Consider the following 26961-nt stretch of genomic DNA (forward strand, 5'->3'; position numbering starts at 1 on the left):
GCTCTAACATAAGTTACCGAGGTGACAAGCTTTTTGACCGGGTGTTTCCTTTCATTGCAGCCAATTCATCCCAGTGTGTGGGACAGCTGTCACTGCTCTCCTCCTCAGCAGGGAAGAACAACTGTACTGTACTTTACTGGCTGACAGGTTTGAGCTATTAATTCACCACATCACTAATATATTCACTCTGCGCACGGACCCCACCAACTGCCAACACCAAAACGAACTCCAACTTGTTCTGATCGGCGTCCTCCCGTTGGGAACCGACGAGGAGGATGGAGACGAGCCCCATCCCGGTCGTGACGGTCCAAACCGCCCCCTTCGACGACCAGCGGCCCGGTACCAACGGACTGCGGAGGAAGACCGCGGTGTTCGAAGGGAAGAAGAACTACCTGCAGAACTACATCCAGAGTGTGTTGTCCTCCATCGACCTGCGGGACCGGCAAGGCTGCACCATGGTGGTGGGCAGCGACGGCCGTTACTTCAGCCGAGCTGCCATCGAGGTGATAGTGCAGATGGCAGCTGCCAACGGGGTGAGAAGACAGGGTGAAGCACACGTACTCTCATGCATGTACTCTATATTCTACTATCAACATGTTGTAAAACTTTCTGTAAATTCTTATTCAAGTCACTTCCAGCATATTTGGATGTAATGTATCTCCAGTTGGTTGATACAAGTAGGCCTCACCATGTTTTTTATTAGAAACCACTAAAACTGACTTATGGCAAAGTACCAAACTTTAGGCAGGCAAATCTAAATTTGGTCTCAGCTGCTGATTTTCACTTCAATGGAGAGCAAAGATTGAATTTACTTGCCATGAATCATGGCAGTTTTAGCTTCATACTCATATGTTCATATGGTGAAGTCACCAATTACTGCATCTTTCTAAGGATGCAGTTAATTTGGTGACTCCACCTATAATTTAGGGCTACTAAGACAGTGGTTCTCAAAATGCGGTCTAGAGACCCATAGGTGTCCTTGAGGGACTTCCTGGGGTCCACACCGCAAAGAGGGTTTATTTATTTTCACTATAATTCTATCCGTAATACAATGACAGAATGTGTGATAGTAATTTGGCCATGGGTTTCAGATGTTCTGTAATAAAATGTGTAAGCAAAAGTCTTATCAGATTGGGGGACCCTGCAACAAAATCTTATCAAATGGGGGTCTGTGTAATGTGTGTCCGTTTTGACATCACAAAATTTGAGAACCACTTATGTAAGAATCATTTGCAATATCGATGCATCTTGCAATATCGATTAATCTGCCACTTCGATTGATTGTTTGATGTCAGCTAATAATGTCAAATGGTCACAGCAGTTGCTTGACATGACAGTCCAAAAGTTATAAATATTCAATGTATTCTCATAGAAGACTGAGAAAACTATCCAATATTTTCATTTGGAACTTGAATGGAGGCTAAAGCCAGTGAATTCAAGGATTAATCGATTATTAAAATGGTTGCAGATAATCGACTAATGTCTTAGCTACAAAAATTTATCAAGCTGACCAATGTATTGTGAGCACATAGTTTGAAACCAATGCATTTTTTTGTCTGATACAGTATTACATCAGATTTCAGATGAGTCAAAAATGTAATAAGTCGTGGTATTGACACACTTGTCACCACTCCAACATGTGTCTGAACTCCGAGTGTCAGCAGCAGAGAAATGAAAACGGAAAGACAGAGATTGAGCAACAGAGAGCAGGAAAATCCCCACAGTTCATTGAAAACGCTTGCTCTGAGATCTTTGTGATGGATTTGGATGAGTTCCAAAGGAAAATCTGAAGGGAATATAATTTGTTTTTGAGATCAGTACTTTTTTTTCTGCTGGCCCAGCCAAATGTCTCTTGATGTCAACCTTATCAGCACTTCCATCCATCCTGCTCTATTTTCCTGCCTACGTTTGTTCCCCCCACCTCTTGCTGTTCTGTCTCTCCTGGGCCAAATTGCACACTTTAGGGATACCCTCTCATGTTGGCAGTGAACCAAAAGTCAGGATAGTTGTAGCTGTTGCAACAGAAGATAAACATTGTAAGCATGCTTTTGCACTTAGTATTCATATATAATTAAACCCATACTGTATATCCGTAATTATAATTGTATTCATGCATAATTAAACACCATAATATACAGACTACAAGCATTTCTTACACTTATTTCTACACCTTCTCTTGCTCTCTCTGCCTGTCCTTTCTAAACACATACAGCTTGCCGGATGTTACGAGGATACACTGACGTCAGGAGAATAAATTCCTCCCCAGTGAGGACACTTTTATTTAGAATAGCTGATATGCAAGGGGAATTATTGGATGCTGATGGTATTACCACTTTATACTGTAAGTGGCATACAATTACTGTATAAATAGAGAGTGCCGCTCAGTTATTTAGGCACACTCTTGGGGCCGATCATTTGCTGTCTAGAGTGGGCTGTCAACTGGTCACCTGTAGAATGACGAGTTGTTTGGGCCAGTGTTGCTTTTAATCATATTTAGACCAATGAGCTCTTTTTCAGAATAGGGTTGAGGCGAGGACAGTTGGACAGTTTTTTTTTTATGATTTAGTGTCACAGCCAGAGAAAGAACCACTGCCTGTTGCTATATTTATAGGTATCTCAACACCTTTGCCTGATTTTATATTTACTCAGCATTTGCAAAAATAGTAGATCCCTAAACTTTCACACTCATGAGACAACTTTAGCTCAACTGAAAATATTATTACTGGAGGCTACATCCTCGGATTATATCCAGCTAACATCACTCCTCAACTAATATCTGTGCTATGCAGATTGGTCGTCTGGTAATCGGTCACAATGGCCTCCTGTCCACTCCGGCTGTTTCCTGCATTATCAGGAAGATCAAGGCCATTGGTGGAATCATCCTCACAGCTAGTCACAACCCTGGAGGCCCCGGTGGAGACTTTGGAGTCAAGTTCAATGTGGCAAATGGAGGTGAGAAATGAGAAGGGATGGAGTCCAGAGATAGATTTAAGATGTAAATCTGTAAATTATGACCAATATGCATTTAGTTTACAGATAATAATGTACTGCATTTCCTGCATTGTATTTAAAGGACCATCCCCGGACACAGTGATGGAGAGAATCTATCAGGTGAGCCGGACACTCGAGGAGTATGCCATCTGCCCTGACCTCCGCATTGACCTCTCCAGGCTGGGACGACATGATTTTGACCTGGAGAACAAGTTCAAACCTTTCAGAGGTACAGTAATCACTCATCCACTTTCCCCCTACACACTTCTCTAAATAAATGTGTACTGAACACAAATCACTAATATTATATGTTAGCATGAATAGTGGCTCATACTTCCTTGAATAAATGTCCACCTATGCATGTACATATTCAGCACTAATTGTCCCTTTTCTGTGTATCCAGTGGAGATTGTAGACTCAGTGGATGTGTATCTGCAACTGCTGCGAAACATCTTTGACTTTAGTGCCATAAAAAGTCTCCTCACAGGACCAAATCAGCTAAAGATACACATAGATGCCATGAACGGAGGTGAGACAATTCATTATCTCTATCACATGAACCCAGAATTGTTGTTAATGTGACTGGCAATGACACCGTTTGCTTTTCTTCTCTCGTCATGCTGTATTAAAGTGATGGGCCCCTATGTACGAAGGATCCTATGTGATGAGTTGGGGGCCCCTGCTAACTCAGCTGTCAACTGTGTCCCTCTGGAGGACTTTGGTGGTCGGCCTCCTGAGCCTAACCTGACCTATGCCACCTCTCTGGTAGATGCTATGAAAGGAGGGGATTTTGGCTTTGGAGCTGCATTTGATGCAGATGGGGTAAGACATCATCATAAGTGATGTTTTTTATTACGTTTCTAAACATACATCAAATCATCAAATCAGCTGTGTTCACAAATTTAACAATGAAATGTGGCAAACGATTTTAAAATTTACTTTATATGCTGACAATATTAGAATCCTGATATATGACATACCATAATTATATCAAATCAATAGTGTTGGCATAGACAATTGCCGGATATAAAAACAGCAATAATGTTAGCAAAACCTTTGTTGTAGTATAGTGCCACTGTAAAAACATCTTCAGCCTCAACTGACCTACTGATTCAGTCTTCAGTGCATATAATTTCATAGTTAAGGGTTTTTTCATATTCATGGCATATAGAAAAGAAACATGCAAAAAGCTTAAAGCATCAGGCATTGTATTTGCATAAATATTAAAGTAAATATAAAATTGAGTAAAGCTGTAGTAATGTAGTAGTTTTATTGACAGTGGTGATGGGTATTTTGCTATGAAGCAGCTTAAGGAATGATCATTTAAATACAAAATAATGACCTCATTGCAGCTGCAGCAACACTAATCTTGGCAAAGTGGTGCAGATCAGAAAACATTGTTAAATGTATAGTGCCAATAAATTATAGGACTTTATCTCATCCAACTGTCAGATATTTCCAGAAACACTGAAAGCTTTACTACTGTGTCTCTTGATTTACAACATAAAGTAATCTCTCTTTATACCATATAACAATAGTAGATTTGGTTGAAAGCCCATGAACTAGAATACAAAGTGCAATGTGGAGGCTGGTCAAAGTTGTCAGCAATCATGTTTTTATTTATTCATAAAGTACATTTACAATGATTTAATGATGCTAAATGTTCCACATAGCACTGACATGATACCTGTTATTTATATGACAGTTAATTGTAATGGAGCCACAATTCTTGACAATGCAGGCTGAAAGAGGTCCTAGATTATGACATTCAGTCATTGCTTTCACATAAATGTGTTCAATTTTTTATTATTGATAAAAAATGAATCTGTGTAACTCTCCTGTAGATAACAAGGACAGCTTTGTTTATTTTGTGTTTGTTTATATAGGCTGGTTGATAACTGGGGGAAAGGTGATGAATAAGACTGAATAATAGTATATCCATGATGGTCCAACAGGCAGCTCACTTTTTCCACTTAGTCGTCCAATATGCATTTCTGCTGTACACACACACACACACACACACACACACACACACACACACACACAACACACACAACACACACAACACACACATTCTGCTAAGTAAATTAGCTTAGCATCAGGAGAATTATGTCATATCTGCTCTGTTTCTCCCCCCAGGTTTGGTATCTTCACAGTCATTAGCACCAGCAGTTGTAATCTCACTGGGTGAATGTTTCTTTTTTTGGGTTGCTGTTACATAATACTGTAACCAATATCTTTCAAAGTCTCAACAGTAATTGTGGTTGTTGGCAGAAAGAAGTTAGTTGCTCATTAGGTGTGGCTTGTACAGGACTTAACAGTAGAACTGCTCATACAAATTCACTGGATTCAATAGTAACCTGTGGCTGGAACTCTAATTTGTTCAATTGTAAATTGAACAGATTTATAGTCATATTGTCTTGAATCAATACAATGCTTTTGTTACATTTATGGACATTTGTATTTGCTTTACTTAATGGCAGAATGAGTAGGAATTTCCCCCCAAAAACAAAAAACAATGTATAGACATACATGTATAATAATCCCTCTTAATCATCACTTATGACCCAATAGAAGTTTGTGGTTGTGTATATATCTGGAAAGACCTCATCTTCTGCCTGTATTTTTATTATTTTTTATTTTGCTGTGTTTAGGACGTTTCTGGGTGTCAACTTTTGGGCATGTGTAACCCCCAGCCAATAATAGCGTAAAGGGTGTGGAATACACAGACCTTGTGGGTTTTGGTCTTTCATGGGACTTGTTGGCAGTAAGAAAACTATAGAACATTACCAGCCACCCTGTAATGCCAATCAATCAGGTTTAGTTGGATTGTAGCTCTCATTCTATGTTATTAGACAAAATATGTAATAAGTAGTTCACATGAGAAAATTCACAGTGCACTATATGACTTTGTGTTGTTGTCAGGACCGATACATGATCCTTGGGGAAAATGGCTTCTTTGTGAACCCGTCAGACTCAGTAGCAATCATGGCTGCCAACCTCTCCACCATCCCCTACTTCAGACAGCTGGGGGTTAAGGGCTTTGCCAGGAGTATGGCCACCAGCACTGCCCTCGACAGGTACAGTAGAACACACACTAACACACTTGATAACACAAACACACACACTACATTCACAAGTTGTTAAGGGGCTTTCTTTCTCTTGTCACACCACTTCAAACTCTCATATTCTTGCCACAACCCAATCTCTTGAGAGGGAGTACACACTCAGATGAAGACTCAACCACTTTGAATAAGACTGTAAGATCACACACACACATACACACACACACTTACTTACTCACAGCCTATAAATATTTTCTGTTATGTAAGACGAGAGCAGGGCAGAGGGTGCTGAGTGAGAGGATATGATCACAGTTAAAGTCACCCCCATTAACATTGTTCCAGTAGGAGGGATCCCAACACTGCACCCCACTGAGGCCTTCAGCAGAATGCTGCTCAATGGAAATGTGTCATTTAATACAATGACCGATCCAGAAAAAAACAACTATAATTAGCTTAGAGCAATATGTATGTGTGTATTTTAACACGGTTCTGTCTTCACCAAGATTAAATTCATGCATTTTCAGTTTATTTTCTAAATACAACACTAGACTCTGAGAAACCACGTCAATGAACTGACATCAAATCGGTCACGCATGACATTTGTTCTGTTGCCTTTTTTGCTAAGGTTGTTGCTATGGTTCATGGTTTAGCTACAAAAGTGGTCACCAGGTATACGACTACTGGCCATTATCCCCTCCTAACTGATGCTTTTTAATGTACAGTAACATCACACACATTTCTGTACTGCTAGGTAACATATATACATAGATACATCCATACACACAGGATTGACATAGGAGTGCCTGTGTGCATATGTGGACATTTTTGGAAAGTGAGGACATCTTCACTTTGGGACAGACCTGTTTTAGGGTAAAGCTTATCATTGGGTTTAAGTACAGATTAGGTTAAAGGGTTAAGGTTAGGCATTTAGTGGTCATGGTTAACATTAAAGTTAGGATAAAGGCCTAGGGAATGTATTATGTAACTGAGGGTCCAAACAAGTATAGCAGAACAAACCTGTGTGTGTGTGTGTGTGTGTGTGTGTGTGTGTGTGTGTGTGTGTGTGTGTGTGTGTGTGTGTGTGTGTGTGTGTGTGTGTGTGTGTGTGTGTGTGTGTGTGTGTGTGTGTGTGTGTGTGTGTGTGTGTGTGATATGAGGTGTTCCTGACATGGGGCCAATGTGAGCAAAAGTTTCAAGCAGCTCTTTCAGTGTGATTATTACGGTTTAACATCATAAGACACATCTTATGCCCTGAGCAGTGCAGTGTGCAAGTAATGTGTGTGTGTGTCGGGGTGCCTTTTTACTAACACATATGACCAAAATTCTTTGATGAACATCACACTTCACATATCTCATACTGCATCACTTTTCCCTTATAACTGTGAAACCCTTGGAGATCAGGATTGGCAGTGAGGTCACTTCCTTAATATCTGCCAGGGGTAATACATATGCACATACACACACACACACACACACACACACACACACACACACACACACACACACACAAGCTATCTCAGTGAGGACATTCATTGACATAATGCATTCCTTAGCCCCTAACCTTAAACATCATAACTAAATGCCTAACCATAACACTTATTCTGAACTGAGCCTAAACCCAATTCTAACCATCACCCTAAAACCAAGTCTGAAGCCTCAAACAGTCCTTTGAAGGTGTGTCAGAAGGCCGGCTAAAATATCCTTACTTCTCACGTATAAAACTCAAATTGGTTCTCATAATGATAGCTATTCAAATACACACACACATATATCAACGGAGACACGAGTTACAAATGTCACGTCACACTACAACCCTAGGCCACCGATCTCTCATACAGCACATATCAGATCACAGTCACTTTTGGGAACATTATAAATACTTGCATTCAATTCCTGCAAACCCTAACTTTCACCATAACTCTTGCCCTAACCTTGACCTAAAAAACAGCTTTTCCCCAACTGGGGACATGACTTTTATCCCCAGTTGGACAAACTGTCCCCATTTAACTGGTCCTCAGTCTGAAATGTGTCCCCAAAAGTAGCCTATGACAGACCACACACACTCATACACACTTACTGTAGATGAAATGGCCTTTTCATAATTTACTTTTTCACATATCTTCTTCTGTTTCTCTGCATTTTACATTTTTAGTACTGAAGATAGAGAAAATTAAATTTCCTAGAAACTAAATTGGTTGTGCAATCTGCTGAGAAGTAGAATTACCTTACAGCATGATGTCTTAAACTGCAGATAAAATCATGCTCTGGGCTTTCTGAAGAAAGGGGAAATAAATTGCATTATATATGATTTTCATTTCTTTTCTCCGGAGTATGTGGACTTATGCAATGCACACCTACTTCTTCTATGAACATTTAAATGATAATTATGGACATTGTACAAGGTCACTTTGTTCAACTCTTAAGTTTTATAACCGCCACTTGATTTCCTAAAGTAATATTGCTGCCTTCAGACATGTAATGCTAATATCTGCATGTCTTTAACAAAGTCTGGGAAGTGCTGAGGCACTTAGTAGTATGGTGTCTGACCCTGGACTCAACCCAAGTGTAGGCCTTTTTAGGAAAGCAGGCAGCCTGTGTGTGTGTGTGAGTGAGTGTTTAGACTGAGCAACCCGCCCTGCTGTATGTTTATGCGTAGTCAAGCAAACTATGCTGTATATAACCTGATAAATGTGATGGTTTGTAGTATGTACATTGCTGTGGGAGTCTAGAAGAAAGAAGACAGAGCAAAAAGGAGAGAAGTACAATCTATTTGATGTGTTCAGATGAGCAGAGGATGTTTTTTTGTTCAGGATAATTATTGGGTCAGATGGACAGGAGGCTGTAGGCACAGGTGGTAAATATGGCTCTTTTTTTTGGGGTACATGTGTGCCTATGTCTCATACTGTTAGCAAGTGGCTGAGGGAGGGAGGGGGTCAGAGGAAGAGAAAGTGGGAGGGTACTTTGGGTAGAGGAAGCATCTGCCTCTCCTTTAACCCCTCAGGGCATGGATGTGTTATAAGAGCTGGTTAAGGCTCCACTGTACAGACTTGCAGCCAATTTTCCCCAGTGGTCACTTACAGTATTGCAGTCAAAAATCTCCCTGCAGCCCCAAAAGCATTTACCGCATAAACCACCTGTGTAACAGAGATGTCTGTAAAACTGTTGACAGGACACCTTGACAAACAAGGCATGGGCACCATTTTGTCAGTCTGGTATCCAGCTCCTATAATGCATCTATGCTCCAGGGATGGGAAGATGTTATAAGAAGAGAGACTGAGCTTGTAGCCAGGATGAAGTCCAAGTGCTTGTACTAGTGGATGATTAAGACTACATAATAGAGGAGTCAAATGTGTTGTTTTAATGGCTGTTGCGCTGATTATAGGATGAACAAGGTCATGAAAAGATTAATGTCTTTAACAGCCAGCAACACCTACATGTAAGGCCCTGTAAGACACAATGTGCTACCAGTGACTACACCCAGCACAGACTTTTCTTTTATTAATTCATTTTGTCCCACAATGCCTCTGAGTATTGTATCTGTATCATGTTGTTATTTGTATCATTGTTTTGTTCGAATGAGAAATAGAAAAAAAACACAAACAAACAAACACAATATTTTAGCACAGATGGAGGGTGACACAACTCAAACAAGAGATTCAGTCTGGGTTCTGGCATGAAGGAGCCATTATTGCACTATTTCAGAGAATAAAGTACATTATGATGGATTGTGTCCATTCACACTGTTTGAACTTAACTTGTCTAATCACAACAGGGGTTGTACAGTCCAGTTTTGGTAGGGTTTGACTTATGTACTTAAAAAAATATAAAATCTATTTGTAATGCTGAAAAACTGTTAAATGCTATCATCAAACTCAAATTGCATAGCCAAGTCAAACATTGACCCAAGAAGCACAATTTTCCCCTGAATATAGTGTCATGAAATAACAAATATCTTATTGACACTGTCTTGGAAAAGCAGAGAAAATGGCGTTGAACTGATATCAGAAAAGTATTTTGGTAGCACTAATTACACAAACTTGAAGTTCTTTATTTTAAGTGTTTTCAGTGTTGTTTTCAGTGTTGGCTACTGAAGCCACTGCAGTTTTTTCACAGTATTGAGTGTCTATGTTGTGTTGTCCAGTTCAGGCCAAGAGGAACTTACAAGTGAAGACCCAGCATGCTTTGCTTTTTTGTCAGAATGCCAATCTAAAGCTTTTAAGTCAAGGCTGAGCTTTCTTCAGAGGGTGATGTGATGAGAGAGGGCATTGCATGCTATGTTTGGTCAAATATTAAGCCAAGGCCAGAAGCTGGTAATATTTCACTCCCCAGATCTGGAGAGGAATGAGAGAGATATATAAAGACAATGAGAAAAACAGACAAAGCAAAGGAGCTATTGATTGTTTAGTGTGTGCTTGCATGTGTTCACTGTCCACTGTAAGTGTGTGTGCATGTCCGTTTGTGTTTAAGTTTGTAAGTTTAAGTTTGAGCCCAGAGAGTGAGGATAATGGGAGATAGACCTAGCCTAAAACCTTAAGCCTGGTCTGGATGGAGAGAAGGCATCCAAATCAATCAAAGACAGATATTTTCTAACTCTGTTCAATTCCATTTAATCTAATAGAAGAAGAATCATTTTTGTTTACATTGTAGCCTCATTTCATGCAACAGTGATGTGCCATCTAAAAACAATTGTTTGGAGGTGTACATTTTCTCTTAGCTCATTGAAAATCTTGGGGGGGGGGGGGGGGGGAGTCATAGTGGTGGGTCATTTGATGTTGTTTAGAGCTCTGAAAGCAAGTAATTGGTCCTTTGAGCTTCCACTATTTTGGTTAAATATACTGTCCAAGGTGAAGAATGAACTGTGACAAATTAAACTGACTGATGCATTTTGCATCTGCTAATTTAATCAATCATTGTATGAATTGTTTTCTAAATCTATCTGTAAAGTGAATGACCTGATATTATTTGGCTGGCTGTTAATTTGTATATCGTACACTTTGGCAGTTTCAGAACAAATTACTATATGTACTGATTTAAGTTACTGGGCAAAAGTCAAGAATGGTGGCAGTGTTTCAACATGGGATGAAGTACTGCCATTAATTATTGTGTTGTATTAGATTAAGACACTTGCCAACACATGGATTCATTAAACTGAAGTTCTGTTCTTTACTAGTGTGAGAAAAAATTGACATGGTATGACTGCAAAACCTTTTTAGAGGTCACACCTACACACAGGGGGATTATAGCCCTAAATAGAAACTGTCCAAGTGTATTCCTTGTGTCTTCCATCATACTTATGTGCCAACATTTTTCTGTTTTGGCAAAGCCTGTGGACATGGAGGCAGTATCCAACAAGCCTATCTGGCCTCAGTCAGTATCAGTTAGGCTGACCTCAGGTCAGCTTATAGGATTTATATCCTGAATATATTTTTTTACTGTGTTTTTGTTAAAGGAATATAAAGTCTAGAGTAGCAACAATTTTAATAATTGAATAATTGTTAAAACAATCTTTTAAGCAAAAATGGCAAAAATGAGATAGAGCAGGTCATCCACTTATTGGAAGATCAGCAAATATGTGTGTAAATGGGTGAATGTTGACATGTATTCTAAAGCACATTGTGTGGTTGTGTGCTATAGAAGTGCAGTCAATTTACCATTTGTCACACCACAAGAATAGTTAATTAATCATGTAAATAATCAGTAGATAAATCAATAATGATAATAATCATTAGTTGCAACCCTAGTTATGTCAAATGTCTGAGTGGAGAAAGACCATGCTGAACTTGCTTGTTGCTCTTGTCTCAAATCTCTCTCTCTCTCTCTCTCTCTCTCTCTCTCTCTCTCTCTCTCTCTCTCTCTCTCTCTCTCTGGCTCTCTCTGGCTCTCTCTCTCTCTCTCTCTCTCTCTCTCTCTCTCTCTCTCTGTCTCTCTCTCTCTATCTCTCTCTGTCTCTCTGTGTGTATACTATGTTTGGGTGGGTGTGCTCCACAGCTGTGCTGTTGATAAGTTAAAGCTTAACTGGTGCAAGGATCAAACTTGACAAAACACTATTCTCACCATTCTCTCAGTGTTAATAACAGCCTTGTCCCAACAATTTTGCAGCATTGTTTGAACATTGAGAGCTGGTGGGGTCAGTTTTGATGCTTGTGTTGGCTGCGGACGTGCGGTTTACAACGTCAAAAGCTCGTCAGAAGGCCAGATTTTCTGTTTTCTTTTTGGAATGCCAGGCTTTCCGTTCCAGCTCGTGATTCCCTAGAGGGGAATAAAGTTAGTTTACTCTTATTTGGTAATTCAACCCATCCACATGTAAACAATTGCCCTGGGTACCGTGTGGTGTTTATTTATGTGCATGATGATTTTGTGGATCAGTATACCACCACTTCAAACCCACATCCACATACATTACCATATAAGAATATTAAAGACTGACTGACAGTTCTATGTGTTTGTGTCTTTGGGAGAAATACTGTTTTGTTTGCTTGAATATTTTGTGCAATGACTCTTAGCTGAGTCCTGGGAATTGAGTTTACATTTTGCGGCAGTCACCAAGGAGCTGTGGATGATGTGGGTTAGGAGTAATCTGTTGGGAATGGGGAGGACTCTGGGTGTTCATCTTTTTTGCAAACTAAACATCTTGTAAGCAGACTCAGGGTGGTAACTTTTATAATACTGAGAGACTCCCTGCATTTTGACTCAGTAATGAATGTGCCCTTTTACTTAAACTCAAATGACTCAAATCAAGACTGGACTGTAGTCAGGACATTTCCAACAAAAGTCTGGTCTGGTCTATCATCTTTCTATTTTATTTGCAAACTTGTTAGCAAATCTAGCAGCACATCCAGCAGATACAGAGCCATACCAGTGTTTATTTGGAGTTGTATTCCTGGCCACTTGTTGAGTTTTTAAATATTAATATTAACTCTCTTTATAGCTCTGTTTTGGTCTCCTCTAACTTCTGTGAGAAATATGCTCCACGATGTTGAATGTAAAAGAACAAAAAAACTAATGTTATTTTACCTTGGTTAAAGAGACACATAGACATAGACACATTATGAACATGCTTCAGATTTTCAGAGAAACAGACAAAACCCAAATGGCTTAGGAAAGGCTCTGGCTCTGAGTCAAAGTGCTATGATCTGATTATTCTGATTACTTGTGCTTGTTTGCTATTTAATATAAAGTTAAATTTATATCTGTTTGAAATTTTTTGTCAAAACATGTCAACCCTTTTCTAAATATTTACTGCTTTCCTCATCATGTTATTGAAATTTTAATCTGACTCCTTGTTTTTATTTGACTTTTGTCTTAGATCGTCTTCCTTGTAGTCTGGTTCTTTGCACTCCCTCTCCTCCCACATATTGTACTCTCTACACCTTTATCCATCCCTGTGACCTTTGGCTGTGCAATATGGACAAAATCAAACATCACACTATTTTTGACCAAATACTTTAATATTGATATTGCCATAGTATTGTAGGGATGACATTCGATGCTTTCATTAAATATTTACACAATGAGGTTATTGATAAATAATCATCAGTAATGTGGATATAATGACCAAGTGGGTAAAGGCAAATAATAGAACAGCTAAAACAGTCTGGTAAGTTCAAAAAGTTACATCACTTTACTGTAATGCAGCCTTAAAATCCAGGACAAGACAACATTTATGCCATGTCACAGTATAACGATAACAATATAATATCTATATATTGTCCACCTCTAATGTGACCCTGACATGCACATATTTCTACATACACACATATACACATGCTCTCCTCCTCTCTCTATGCGAGCACATGGCTCAGTTTCAAAGCAAACATCAGCTAAAAGGTTAACTCACTTTGTTCTTGCTGCCTTTGCCTTATTAAGTTATTGGATGAGCTGTTGGCAGATTATGCTTCTCATACAGCGTTTGGTTTTCTTTATCTCAAAGGTCATGGGATTGTTTGTAAGCTTATCCCTCTATCACAAGTGGGAAAGGCTGGTATTAGATATTAGAGGGAAATAAATACATTGTATGTTTACAAGTACAATCTTTGTCTCTAACTTTGTTTTTGTTTCTTTCTAATTCTTCTCTGTATGTTTGTAGGGTAGCCAAAGCCATGAAATTGGCGCTGTATGAGACTCCCACAGGCTGGAGGTACTTTGGGAACCTAATGGATTCTGGGCGTTGTTCCCTCTGCGGGGAGGAGAGCTTTGGGACAGGTATGATCTCCTCAGCACACTCACTCAGTCCAAACAACAAAACACTCCCCTTATGAAGACTGCTTACAGAAATGTGAATACAGACAAAGGGCAGCACTAGCCTGCCAGCATGTAAGTATAAGGTCACTGATTCGAACCCTTGGACCAGCTTGGAAAATATGAGTGTGTGTGTGTGACTAAGAAATCCCCTCCCTTCAGCAGCAACTGTTGTTGAGGAGCCTGCAAACAAGGCCATGGCTGGAGGACTGCACTGGCCAGCTGCTGCTCTTGCGGTGAATGTGCAGCGGGACCTTAACATTCAGACATCCAGTCCAGTCCAGTTTATACCTTATAACCTTGAGGATTGTTTGAAACAGCATTTATTAGTTTTTTTAGCCTTTTGAGTGAAGAGATGCAAAAATGCTTAAAAACTTAAAATGACCATGTTAGCAAACAGTCAAATATTCAGCCTCCATGTAGCTCTGTTTTACTCTCCACCAGCTTCTGAGAGAAACATGTGTCTCTTTAGCAGTTAAATGCTTCACTCACAAAACAAACAAAAACAAGATGCTGAAAGATGCTAAAATGCTCCACAGTGGTAGGCAACATCAAAATTTGATGATGGTTTTGTTATTACAAGCAACACACACTCATTTGACCCATTGTTAAGATATTAATCAGTGCAGCTTTCAAACCTGTATGATGGTCTGAAAGCTTCCTTGCCCTGTTCCTTGCTGAAAACAATAATATTATTCCTGATAGAATATTTGCCAAAACTATTAAAATAAGATCCAAGTACTTTGAAACAAAAATGATCTTTTTAAAGGTTAAACTGGTCACAATTTCTCTGTTCACTGCTCTTTCACACAAAGCCTTTTTCTCGGTGTAGAATCCAAGGGTGCTGTAAGTAGTGTATTCTGACTGCCAGCAGCTCTAGTCAGAATCTAATAGATGTGAGGGCTATGACCCTGGCTGCATGTGTAAATAATCCCCATTCTTCTGCTATAAAAGGAGACAGGGGCTCCCTGAATCACTGCAACATGCAGGCAGACCTCCAGTGGCAATGCTTTCTATGAATGTGTGCACACACACACACACACACACACACACACACACACACACACACACACACACACACACACACACACACACACACACACACTTACATGATTAGAAAATATAAACAATGTGCATGCGCAAATGATACACACATTTGCTGTCTGGTGCCTGCTGCTTGTCCTCCCTGCCTTTCCCACTGCCCGTCTTACTACAGCTCTGACCTTCTCTAATTTCAGCACCCATTACTGATCTCATAGCAACAAACATTTAGTCCTATCTTTTCCTTTGTTTTCAGTTTGCTGGCTTATTGTGTATATTGAGGAGAATATATTTGACTTTTGAGGACAATGAAACAAGACAGGAAAAAGTGAGAGGAAAAGGCCTAGTGGGTGTGAACAGGAGAAGAGAGGAGAAGCTTGTAGCAAAGCAGAGAGCAGAGGGAGTTGGGAGAGTCCAAATATGAGAAATATTGACGAGGAGGAGAGAACTAGAAGGAACAGAGACGCAGAGAGCACTGAGGACTATGGGAGCTTACTCGTTGTCTACCCATGTAAGGCCAAAAGCTCAGAGGGAGCCCTGCATAGTAAATCATCTGAGCTGTATACCACTCCTGCTCTTTACTAACTCTCATACACTTACCCAGACACACACAGACAGCATGAACTATTACAAGTGTTAATTTAACCAGTTCTGTCAAACTTTGCTATACTGAACACAGAGAAATACTCCCCCAAAAACGCTGGCTGCGCCTGTAAGTCTGGTTGTTATTAACAGCAATAACAGGTTACAGGAGTTGAGCTAAAAAGAGAAAGTGATAGGAATTTTAAAAAAGAGTGAAACTGTCTGGTTCTGCTTTGTTGATACAATAATAAGATTATGTGACCACATGTGGCAAAGGGAGACAGACAGTCAGACAGGGATTAAATATTGACAACTGTTGGTTTCTTAACAGCTGTATACTGCTAGAGTTGGACAGAGCTAATAAGTACACTTCTTATTTTCAGTGTCCAGTGAAGAAAACAAAAGAAGAATTATACATACCATAAAAGAGATAGATTTGTTTTTTCATTATGATTTATCTCACTTCTTATCTCTTTTTAAAATATACATTTAACATGCAAGTTCAGCTCCAAGCCCTCACAGTGAAACATTGTTAACATATTCCATCTTATTAAAGTGTCTCCTTAACAGACACCTTTACTGCGCAGCTGTCTTCGAGAACAGACTAATAGCTCCCCAATGAAAAAGACTTAAGGGTGTGAACGCTCCTCTGTTTGTGTGTATGTGTGGAGACATTATACTTGTGTTGGGATGTTTGGTAGGTCTCCAAGGCCACCCTGACCTTGTGTTGCATGCAGTATAGTAGCGGTCAATCAACTATATTTGACTATATCTGCTTGTTATAAGCTGGTTATAAGCTGTGTTTGTGGAGCGGTAAATTAGTGCGTGATCAAAAAAGGTTATTAACCAAGTCTGTTATTTTTAAGGGTTATTTTTTATTATATAGTAATTAGTAAAACGGGCAAAAACTGTTTATTTATCCAGGATCTTGAAGAGAGTATTCTGTCTCAGACACTTAAAGGAATAATTTGATATTTCCTGCCAAGATTGTGATGTGAAGATCAGTACCACTCCCATATTCCTTGAAATTGTGCTAGGCACATGACAGTAATGTTATCTATTGAAGCCTCAGTTCAGCTCCTCAATGAATGGAAAGGCTAATGACTTTTGACTTTTGGTATCCTCTGTCACAGAAAATAGCCTTAAGCACACAAAACTCTTTCCGGTTGTTAAAAGAATGTAATATTTTACAATATGGGGATTACAGGAATCTTCCTTCCTATCTCAAGGATGGGAAATGAGGGTGTGGTTTTTATAAGAAACTAGAAAAAGAAGCTCTGATCCATTGGTCAGTCATCACATCATCTAACAAGATACTATAAACATATAGCTGAGACTAGAGAACATCCTAACAACTTAATTATAACACATCACAAGACTCTAAACCCTCTTCAAACAAAGGTCATTTTATTAACACACATACATGTCCATCAATAAAGAACCACTGTTTCTTTGAAGGCATATGATGATCATCACAATACGCATTGTGCTAAGAGTTGGCCTACATTTACTGTGACCAATTTAATCAAATTAAATGAATATATAAACAAATTATAATTAATAAATAACTAACTAAATAATGAATTAGCATGCAACTAGTTTTCTCTCACACTTCTTCCTCCTCCAGGTTCAGACCACATTCGTGAAAAAGATGGTTTGTGGTCGGTGTTGGTGTGGTTGTCCATCATGGCTGCTAGGAAACAAGGTGTTGAGCAGATTGTCAGAGAGCACTGGGCCAAGTTTGGACGCAACTACTTCTGCAGGTAACCAGCTGAGCCATTTAATTTATCTCTCATGGAGCCACATTCCTTGTTTGAATCAGCATGTCTTTAATTTATTTAAATAGACAGGCTCTGGGACCAACTTGAGTGATTTTCAATCCCTTGTATCCCCACCGAAGCCTGATATGTCTCCTAGGCCTTCACCTTCGTCCACTTCCCCTCTAGCCCTCTTCACTGGTTGTCACTTGTTCTTATTTTAACCTCTCCCCTGTGAGAGGCAGAGATAGTTACTGCAGTCAATGTTCCCAGTGACAGTTGCTGCAGCTTTTCATGTTCCCACACTGAGCTTCCATAATCTGATACAAAGTTCCCACAGCACGTTGATGGAGAGGGCATATAGGACAGGCCAGGGACCAGACAAAAACGTCTGTAAAGCATAAACAAGGAAAATCTGTCTCGGTCCAATGACTGATGTGGTCGAAAAGCCATTAGAACATTAAACCAACTTGTGGTAACAGAGATAAAAGTAGAAAAGTTCTTTAATACAGTAAAAACATAATGTAACAAACAGCAACACTTCAAAATTGTGTTTTTACCTGACTTTTTTTCCTCACAACCAAGCTACTCTCTTTGTGCCATCCAACCACTTGTACAGTTTATTTGTGTATGCAAGTTTCTAACTGAGCATGTGTGTGTTTGTTCATGTTTTGTGACTGGCAGGTTTGATTATGAAGGCCTGGACCCACGTGCAGCCTTTTACCTGATGAGGGATCTGGATTCAGTAATCTCAGATAAAGCATTCACCAGTCAGAAGTTTGCTGTAGGAGACCATGTATACAGCGTTGAGAGGGCTGACAACTTCGAGTACATCGACCCCGTGGATGGAACAGTGGCTCGAAACCAGGTCAGTTATGTAATGAAATGAAAGGATTGGAAATTAACAATATGAATATTAGGCTATTACACTTGATGAAGGAATCTACGAAGAATATTTGGCAAAAAAAAGCATTACTTCAACATAAAGATTTCAGATACATTTAATAGTAATCATTTATTACAGATGATTGACTTTAATGTAGCACATAATTTATCTTGCTTACAAGAACATTGACTGCCCTGTAGCTAGAATTCAAAACTATATCATACAGATTCATTATTTAGTGAAGAAAATGAAATTATAAATGAATCTTTAATAAAAATATAAAAAGGTATTTCGTATTATGTGTCTTTTGGTACAGTCACATTTTACTGGTGTTCCTGTGTGATTGAAGTTCAGTTTGGTTTAAGTAGGTAACATTCAACATTCAATGGTAACTGTTACATGAAATTGGATATTTTAGTGAGGGCTTACATCCAACAGGGTACACAATTAACGTTTTTGTCCACCAGCCAAATTGCTAGTGAATATTAAAATTTTACCAGCCACTCAATAGATCTTTTTGGCTGGTGAATGAAGCAAATCTACCAGCCACATGCTTATTTTACCGGCATTTGACTCGTGGGTGGTGCTTATTTTGTGCTCTGCTAACCACACAGTAAAAGTGGATATCTGTGGCAGCAGGAAACATTGGTTTACACTGTTTTGCTCCATTTTATTTGTAAAAAAGAAAGGAAAGAATAACCATGGTATAATTCAAGGAAGAGGAAAGGCGGTGATGTTTGCTGTATGTACAGTTTAGAATTACATATTGTATGTACAATACAATATACTATAAAGTATATTTACAGTACATTCTGTTCAACCACTCACCACTTAGCAAATGTGCATAATATTAGCCATTATGCATACTAATTTATATAAATAAATAAAAATGTGGGTGCACATTTTTAAATCATTCTGAAGTCACAAGATTTGATTTGATGTAATAGATAGGTCCTTAGACATTTAAGTAGGCCAGTGATGAGGCACTACTTCATCAATAGGTACTAGAGATCTTCAGTGGTCATGTAATTTATATCCAACCTAAAAATGTGTTACTTCCTTGTACCAATCTGAAGATGGATCTCAACACCTACTAGACCAATCACGCTTTTTGCACAGATTCCAGATCTTCAGAATTTTAGGTCAAACATAAATCTGAGGTGGATGAGACAGTGTGACTTAAGAGTTTGTTCACATCAGGTCAGGTCTGCCTGAAAACATCTTACAATCAAACATTTTCTCTCTCTCTTTCTCTTGTTGAGCCAGACCACCCACTTAGAGGTTCCATGTTTGGACATGACAGTCTATCTTCCATTACAAACCCTAAACATATGTACACATACACATCACATACAGCACATTTGTATTCTTCTACACACAGATGACTCTCCTGGTCAGCATACCCTCCCTGTCCACCCCCACCAACACCCCCTTTACCCAGCTGACTCCCTCTGTTCTGTTGTGCCCAGAAATATGTGGAAACTCATTCCTGGCGTCGGCACCTCTCAGCCTCTGCCTTACTTAATGCCATACACACACTGTGTGCTTTTACTTGTGTACCAGTTGTCCATGTTGATAAGTGTGGATACCTACACTTGAGTGGACTACATATGTTCACGCTTTTGCTTGCCGGAAACTTAGTCCATCAACTTCACCTCTGGTGCCTTTACAGCATTAAGAGGAACGTCTTATCACTATCCTGCTGTGAACACTACTCCTCAGTGTTACCATGGTTACAGCAGCTGAACAGCTAGTCAGTCAGTCACCCTAAAATTTGATTTAACCTTGCTAGTAAATCCTTAGCATCCAAGTTGCCCCCAGTGTTTGTTATTACAGCACACATTCCTCCCAGGACAGAGTTATATCAGCTGTCGTCTCTCCACAGCAAGAGTGTTTGAAGGGGGAGAAGTTGGCACATGGATACACACACACGCATGCACATACGCATGCATGGACACACACAACAAAGTATGAGGGATTTACACAGCAGTAGTGTGACGTGACTTTGTAGTCTGCTACTGAATTCATTCTGCATTGTCCACATATGAAAGATAGATAGATAGACAGATGGTAAACGTATGTTTATCTGTTTTGCTAGGTAGATGTCTTCCTGTCTATTATTAACATTTATATCGAATCAATATAAATACATTTACAATTGAATACATTTTTAAAATATATGATTTAAAAGTATCTTAGCCACACCAAAGCTGAGATATCAGTTACTGAGATCTTCTAAGGGTTACCTTTACCTTAGCTAGTGGGTTTTCTCCAAATTTGTGGAGTTTAGCTACTGCTTCTTTTAATAATTTAGAAACCCTGCATTTCTATGACATACTAATTTATTATATGGGCCATAAATGTCAAAAAGTCTATTTCAGTTTCACTTGATTTAGACAAAAAAATTAATTATTGCAGTTTTCTTGGTACAGAGTGAGAGAGATGGGCATACAGACAGACACGTCCTGCACCATTTGTGGCTGGTATGCATTCCACTCAGGGCCTCTGAGCTCTGCAGAGGACGGTGTTTTTAACAGGCATTAGTCAGCCTCCTGATAACTGCTACTCTATAGTTAGAGATGAGCTGACACTCGCAGATAGAAAGACAGACAGGCAGGCGGACGGACATCTCTCATTATCACTGTCTCTCCTCACCCAGCGTCTGATATGTTATCCTGCCAAGCCAAACACAGATTAGGCAGGGGGCGAATGAAAACCAGAGGTACTTTCCTTTTAGTTCCACAGCCGAATTTGTAAAGGTGTTATGTAAAGGCCTTAGATTAGGTTTACTGTTGTCTGTCGCACTGCAGCAGTGTACCCACTTTTTCATAAAACTCCATTTTCTATTCTTGAAGAAACTAGATATGATGTGTTAATATCGAGACATGTATTATGTTTTTTTTTGTCTATAAGGTGATGAATCTGAATATTTTGTGTTCACTACTCCACTACTACAATTATAGCACAGTGGAGTCAAGGTTGTCACATCACCAAGCATTAAGTGTCAAGGGTGTGTTTAATGAAATCCATCAGGATATTCACATCACATTCATGTTCCTTGCTTTTTTCAAAACATATCACAGTCTTTTACCCCTGAGCTTGTGTTTTGCTCTAATGGGATAAGGCAAGAAGCTCTGTGGAATTTAGGACAGATAAGAGTCATCACCCATCCATTAGTCAAAGGGTCTTATCTTCCTTACGTCAGCCAGATGGAGTCGTAGCTGGTTACCCCAACGCAACAGTATCCTGTTTTTCCTGAAAAGTTCAAACAGATGAGGGTGTTGAGCCGATTAAAATGGGATGTTTTTACTTGGTGTGAATCTGCTCTAATACAACCTGAACATAGAACAATAGTCAAGATGCATCTTTGTAGTAAATTCATGGTTAGATTTTATAAAGCTTTGCGAAATAGTACTGGAGTCATGAGCTCACATAACTTGACAGACATTACTAGGGGATACAAGCAGTCTGTATAGGACTCCTTGTTGCATACAGTGGAAATGTAGCTGATACTAGTGACATCTAGTGGATATTTATAGTTATTGCAACAGAATTGTATTTGAATTGAATTGTAAGGCTTTACTGCAAGTCCCTGTATTAGCTTTTAAAAACAGTACACAATCTTGTAATACATGGCTTATAACCCACTGTAATGTTAGCAAATATTAGTGTTTATTAATGTATTTGTCAGTTATTACACCGCCCATAAGTGGAGATTGGTATACAAACAGACAATGAATGACAATAAAGTAAAACATAGTTGTAATGATATAAAATATGTCCTCATAGCATAATTATTTACAAAACTGTAAATTAACAAACACATTAAATGTGTTAAACCATTAATTAAATGTTAGTGTGCTGCTTGAAAATGCTGAAGTAGGGAGACTTCAATAAAGTGTCACTTTTGTCTCTTATATTTATTTATTGATTAGTAAATTTAATGATTAGAGAACAACAACAAAAAAACAACAAACCAAATATTTGCTGGTTATAAATGCAATCATGTGTTTCCTTCTTTTTCATATTTTTATCAATTAAATGTGTAATCTTTAGTAGGCTTTTATCTTCATTAGTAAGATAAAATGAAAGAACAGCTCATTGAAAAGATAAACAGTTTAACTGATAATACTAACAACTTGCATGTTTCAAGGGTTTAAGGATCGTCTTCAGTGACACGTCTCGTCTGGTGTTTCGGATGAGTGGGAGTGGTGGAGGGTTGGGCGCCACCATCCGCATTTATGCTGAGAGCTTTGAGAGAGATCCTGAGAGACACAACAGAGAGACACAGGTACAGATTGTCTGGTTTGTCTGTGACCGTGTGTGTGTGTGTGTGTGTGTGTGTGTGTGTGTGTGTGTGTGTGTGTGTGTGTGTGTGTGTGTGTGTGTGTGTGTGTGTGCATGAGAGATCAAAAAATTAAGTGTGTGTGTGTGTGTGTAAATGTATGTGTCTACATATGGTCAAAAAGATGACCTACACTTTTGAAAAGTTACAAGTTACTATCTTATATGCATTAAACATATCAGACAATAGCAGCTAAAATGTTTCATGAGGAGATTCTTCAGATTCAAAATAATAAATTCTTCCCCGTATATAGATTCCGTATAAAATGTAATAGTTGAAGAAAGTGCATGTTATCTGTTGGGTTAAAGAAAATGGTTCAGATCCCTAGAAATAAAGTTCATGACAGAAAGCCCCAGCTGTTTTATTTCACTGGTCATAATCTTGGGATAGAATCACCTCTTCCTTCACATCTTGAAAAGAGAATTTTCTTACTCCAATCTTTTTGAATGGTTAACTTGAAGTGTGTGAATAGTTAAGCATATTAATGTCTTTTATCAATCAGATTGAACAACAACAGAAGCACAATGATATTTACAACTACATTGGTACTCACACACCACCCTGTGCAGTGATCATGATCGTGAAATCGACCTTCATGTGTTCCTATTGCAATTGATTGACCTGTAGACTTTGGAGTAATTAATAACACTCGCTTCTTGTGTGGTTGCGGTTGTTGTAATAGGTAATGTACTTTAATCATGCTGAGAGGTTGTAAAGCTACAGTTATGGTGGTGAAACAGTGTCATTTAAGTCTGGCCACATAACCATGCAGTTTTATTAATCAGTACCTGCTTTTAGAAAGAGGAATGACCCAGTTTGTGCAATGAAGGCCAAAAGCTGCAAATCAGAGAGACTGATCCATAAACAATGAATAGGGTTCTGATTTTACAGTCATAAAATCCTTATTTGAGCATAAAGTCTTTACTTTAGCATCCACAATATGTGATTAATGCATGGTTAATTTTGGTGCAAAAACATGAATCGTATTGGGCAGCAAAATCAATAACTAACCTGCTGACTATGTAATGATTTAACATTAAAGTGTCATCACAAATTCAAATTGAGGGTTTTTAGTCTTGCAAACAAGGTGGTTCATTCATCAATATTGACTGATATTTTCCTAAGACACAGAATTAACATAGTAAGCTCTTCTGGCTAAATTACTGCAGATTCATGCATAAACCAGTATGAATTATTTTTTGGAAAAAAAGTATGTCACTTAACACTTATGTTTTACATGTCCCCATTGTCTGACCCACCTTGAACCAATTGATCAATGTTAGATCATAAATTCAATTCCATTGTGCTCCTTACCCAACACGCATAAATCATCAGATGTGGCATATAGTACATGATTAGACCATTTACTTATTAGGTCAGATTAAAAGTACTGCAAAAACTTTCATATATACTTTTCAGAGCAGCAAAGCCAGACTGTCAGACTTTGCAGCCCACATGACATCATTAAGTCTCACATTGTTGCTATGTATGTATGTTCGTGTGCTTTGTGTGTGTGTGTGTGTGTGTGTGTGTGTGTGTGTGTGTGTGTGTGTGTGTGTGTGTGTGTGTGTGTGTGTGTGTGTGTGTGTGTGTGTGTGTGTGTGTGTGTGTGTGTGTGCGCGCATGTGTGTGCATTGCATCCCATCACTCACCCCCTATGCATTTCAGAGTTATAAACAACATAACTGCTGAGTCATCTCATATAACTCTTAAGCAATATGTACTGTACCTAAGTAGGGCAAATTTAGTAGGGCATCCATTATATACTTACTGTATGAGCATCCAACTGATTGTTCCTTATTCTTTCATAGTTCATATATATATTTTAAGATAAAAATGTTTAGTTACACCTGGTCTAGTTGAAACTCCTGTCATGTCACAACTCAGCATTTCCTTTTTCTTTATTGCACTGCAGTGTTCCCAGTTTTCTGATTTAATGAATGAATCATCTATAACGAATAACAAGCACTAACTGACAAACTAGGCTGTAAAATGTTTATGCATGTTGACACAGTTTTTATGGGGCCATAACAAGATGACATAACTTGAACTAGTTTATCTGCTCCTAATCTGTTTCAACTATCTGTTTGTCTGCTTGTTGTTTTTGGGACCACAAATCTCATGATATCTGCCACATGAGCTGCTATTTGACCACTTACTGTCAGTGTGAGAGGCTCCATGTCATAATCAGTGCTCTCGTAGTCATAATTTCATGTCATGGTCATAGGTGCTGAAAGTGTGAAATACAACTATGTACATTATTAACACATGTTTGTTACTGTAGGTGGTGCTGGGTCCTCTCATTGCTATCGCCCTGAAGATCTCCAACATCCATGAGAGGACAGGACGCCGTGGCCCTAACATTATCACATGAGCAACCAGGAAAAACACACACTCACATGCACACACATGCATCTACCTGCTCACACAGACACAAGAAAACATCAACAATACTTTGCCCTGTAATTTTCTGCAATTTCAAATACACATTCACTGTAGCTTCAGTCTCATTTTTAATTTCTATTTCATTTTTCCTTACATGACGGCAAAAGAGTTCATGGCTACTGGTGCTAACTCTTGGAATCAATCTGTTTGAAAAGGAAAATTGTTGTTTGACACTGTTCTTTCAATTGTTTTTGACCACTATCATCTTTCATTTATTCAAATTTATGTGGTTAAAACAGGGAGCTATTTAATTTAGCAACGATACATAATGAAAAATGTGTAAACAGCAAATATGTTATGAATGTGCATGTGAGCCTGGCTGATTCTATGTTGTGCCTTGCATTTGCCAAGAATTATTGATTGATGGAGCCTAAGAGATCTTTTTTTAAATAACCATGCAGTTTTTATACAAAAGTACAGTTCTCACCTTTCATATTGCTCATACACTCATATATACCACAATGTTCTTTATCAACCATTTCATGCAAAGTAGCTTACTTCAAAGTTTAAAATAAAGCAGACACTGAATCACAACAGAATTAGTTGATGTTTGATTACAAAAATTAAATTTAACACAGGGTATTCAAAATATAAAATAAAAAACTAAGTAAAGAAAAAGAAAATATATTTTAGAATGATGTGTTATTTGGCCTATTTTTTCTTTAATTTGTCAGTTTAGGCCTTTGGGAATGCTATGCAAACATATTTGAATATATTATTCCTTCTTTTTTTTATCCAAATAAACTTTTTTGTGTGTAGCACTTGGCTTTTTTTAATTGACTTGGACATGTATAATGGGGACAAGTAAAAATACATCAGAGTGAGATACTGTATGTTGCCCTGAGGCGTTTTTGGATTTTAATTAAACACATTTTTCATAATTAACAGCACCACGCTGCGCAGATACTATATATCATGCACTGATTGAACATCCTGGAGGTAAAGAGGGTCTTTATTTGTCGAGCACAGCACCTGCTTTTGAACCGAGTGTGAAATGTGTTGAAGCTGTTGTGATGAGATAAGAAAGGGAGAGGGTTGATCTTTATACAGCCTGAATGGGACACTGAGAGCAGAAACTCATAAACACACTGATTGCCGTCATTATGAGTTGAGGATGTGCCAGTGGATATCCGCAAGGATATGTTCACTCAGTCAGCCAGACATTACCTGTCAGCCAATACAGGTTATTGCTCCATCCAACTGTTTTATAATGTCAGGGGTTATTTCAGAGCATGTGTGAGGATCAATAATAGTTTATCACTTGCTAAGGCAATGGTTTATGTTTTAACTGGAATTTATGTCAGGGTCTAATATCAAATACTGTAGATGGGTGTGTGATGGGTGGTGAATTAAGATAGTGCCAAGTACTGCTGTTTTAATTTGTTTATGAAAACAAATAAGCTGCAAAACAAGTTACAGAACTTTGTTGCCCCACCAGCAATTTAATGGTGGTGAACTATTCAACTGAGGTGTCAGGTTCAGCACAAACTGAACAGTCAATCAATTGTTCTGAGCCAAAGATGTTATTAGCTCAAGATACAAAGTGCACTAGTATTATAATATACTAAATGAACCACTGACACAGCTACAAGTAACTTAAAAAATCTTATT

At 38.6% G+C, this 26961-nt stretch overlaps 1 protein-coding gene across 1 annotated transcript; it reads left to right on the forward strand.

The window, feature by feature from the left end:
* pgm5 (phosphoglucomutase 5) lies at nt 1–25487 on the forward strand. Its single transcript, XM_053325039.1, has 11 exons — nt 1–533; nt 2790–2952; nt 3074–3220; nt 3395–3520; nt 3623–3813; nt 5917–6071; nt 14143–14258; nt 17545–17680; nt 18359–18542; nt 22714–22851; nt 25190–25487. The coding sequence occupies exons 1-11, from the start codon at nt 276–278 to the stop codon at nt 25277–25279; spliced, it is 1704 nt and encodes a 567-aa protein (XP_053181014.1). The 5' UTR covers nt 1–275; the 3' UTR covers nt 25280–25487.
* Nucleotides 25488–26961: the final 1474 nt, after the last annotated feature.

The sequence above is a fragment of the Scomber japonicus genome, chromosome 9 (genome assembly GCF_027409825.1).
Source record: "Scomber japonicus isolate fScoJap1 chromosome 9, fScoJap1.pri, whole genome shotgun sequence".
Classification (NCBI taxonomy): Eukaryota; Metazoa; Chordata; class Actinopteri; order Scombriformes; family Scombridae; genus Scomber; species Scomber japonicus.

What these genes read in the sequence shown, in the direction of transcription:
- pgm5 (XM_053325039.1), top strand. Translation starts at nt 276, where the DNA reads ATGGAGACGAGCCCCATCCCGGTCGTGACGGTCCAAACCGCCCCCTTC. An exon ending in AGATGGCAGCTGCCAACGGG is followed by an intron (nt 534 to 2,789) that starts GTGAGAAGACAG and finishes TGTGCTATGCAG; the next exon opens with ATTGGTCGTCTGGTAATCGG. An exon ending in ACCAGCACTGCCCTCGACAG is followed by an intron (nt 6,072 to 14,142) that starts GTACAGTAGAAC and finishes GTATGTTTGTAG; the next exon opens with GGTAGCCAAAGCCATGAAAT.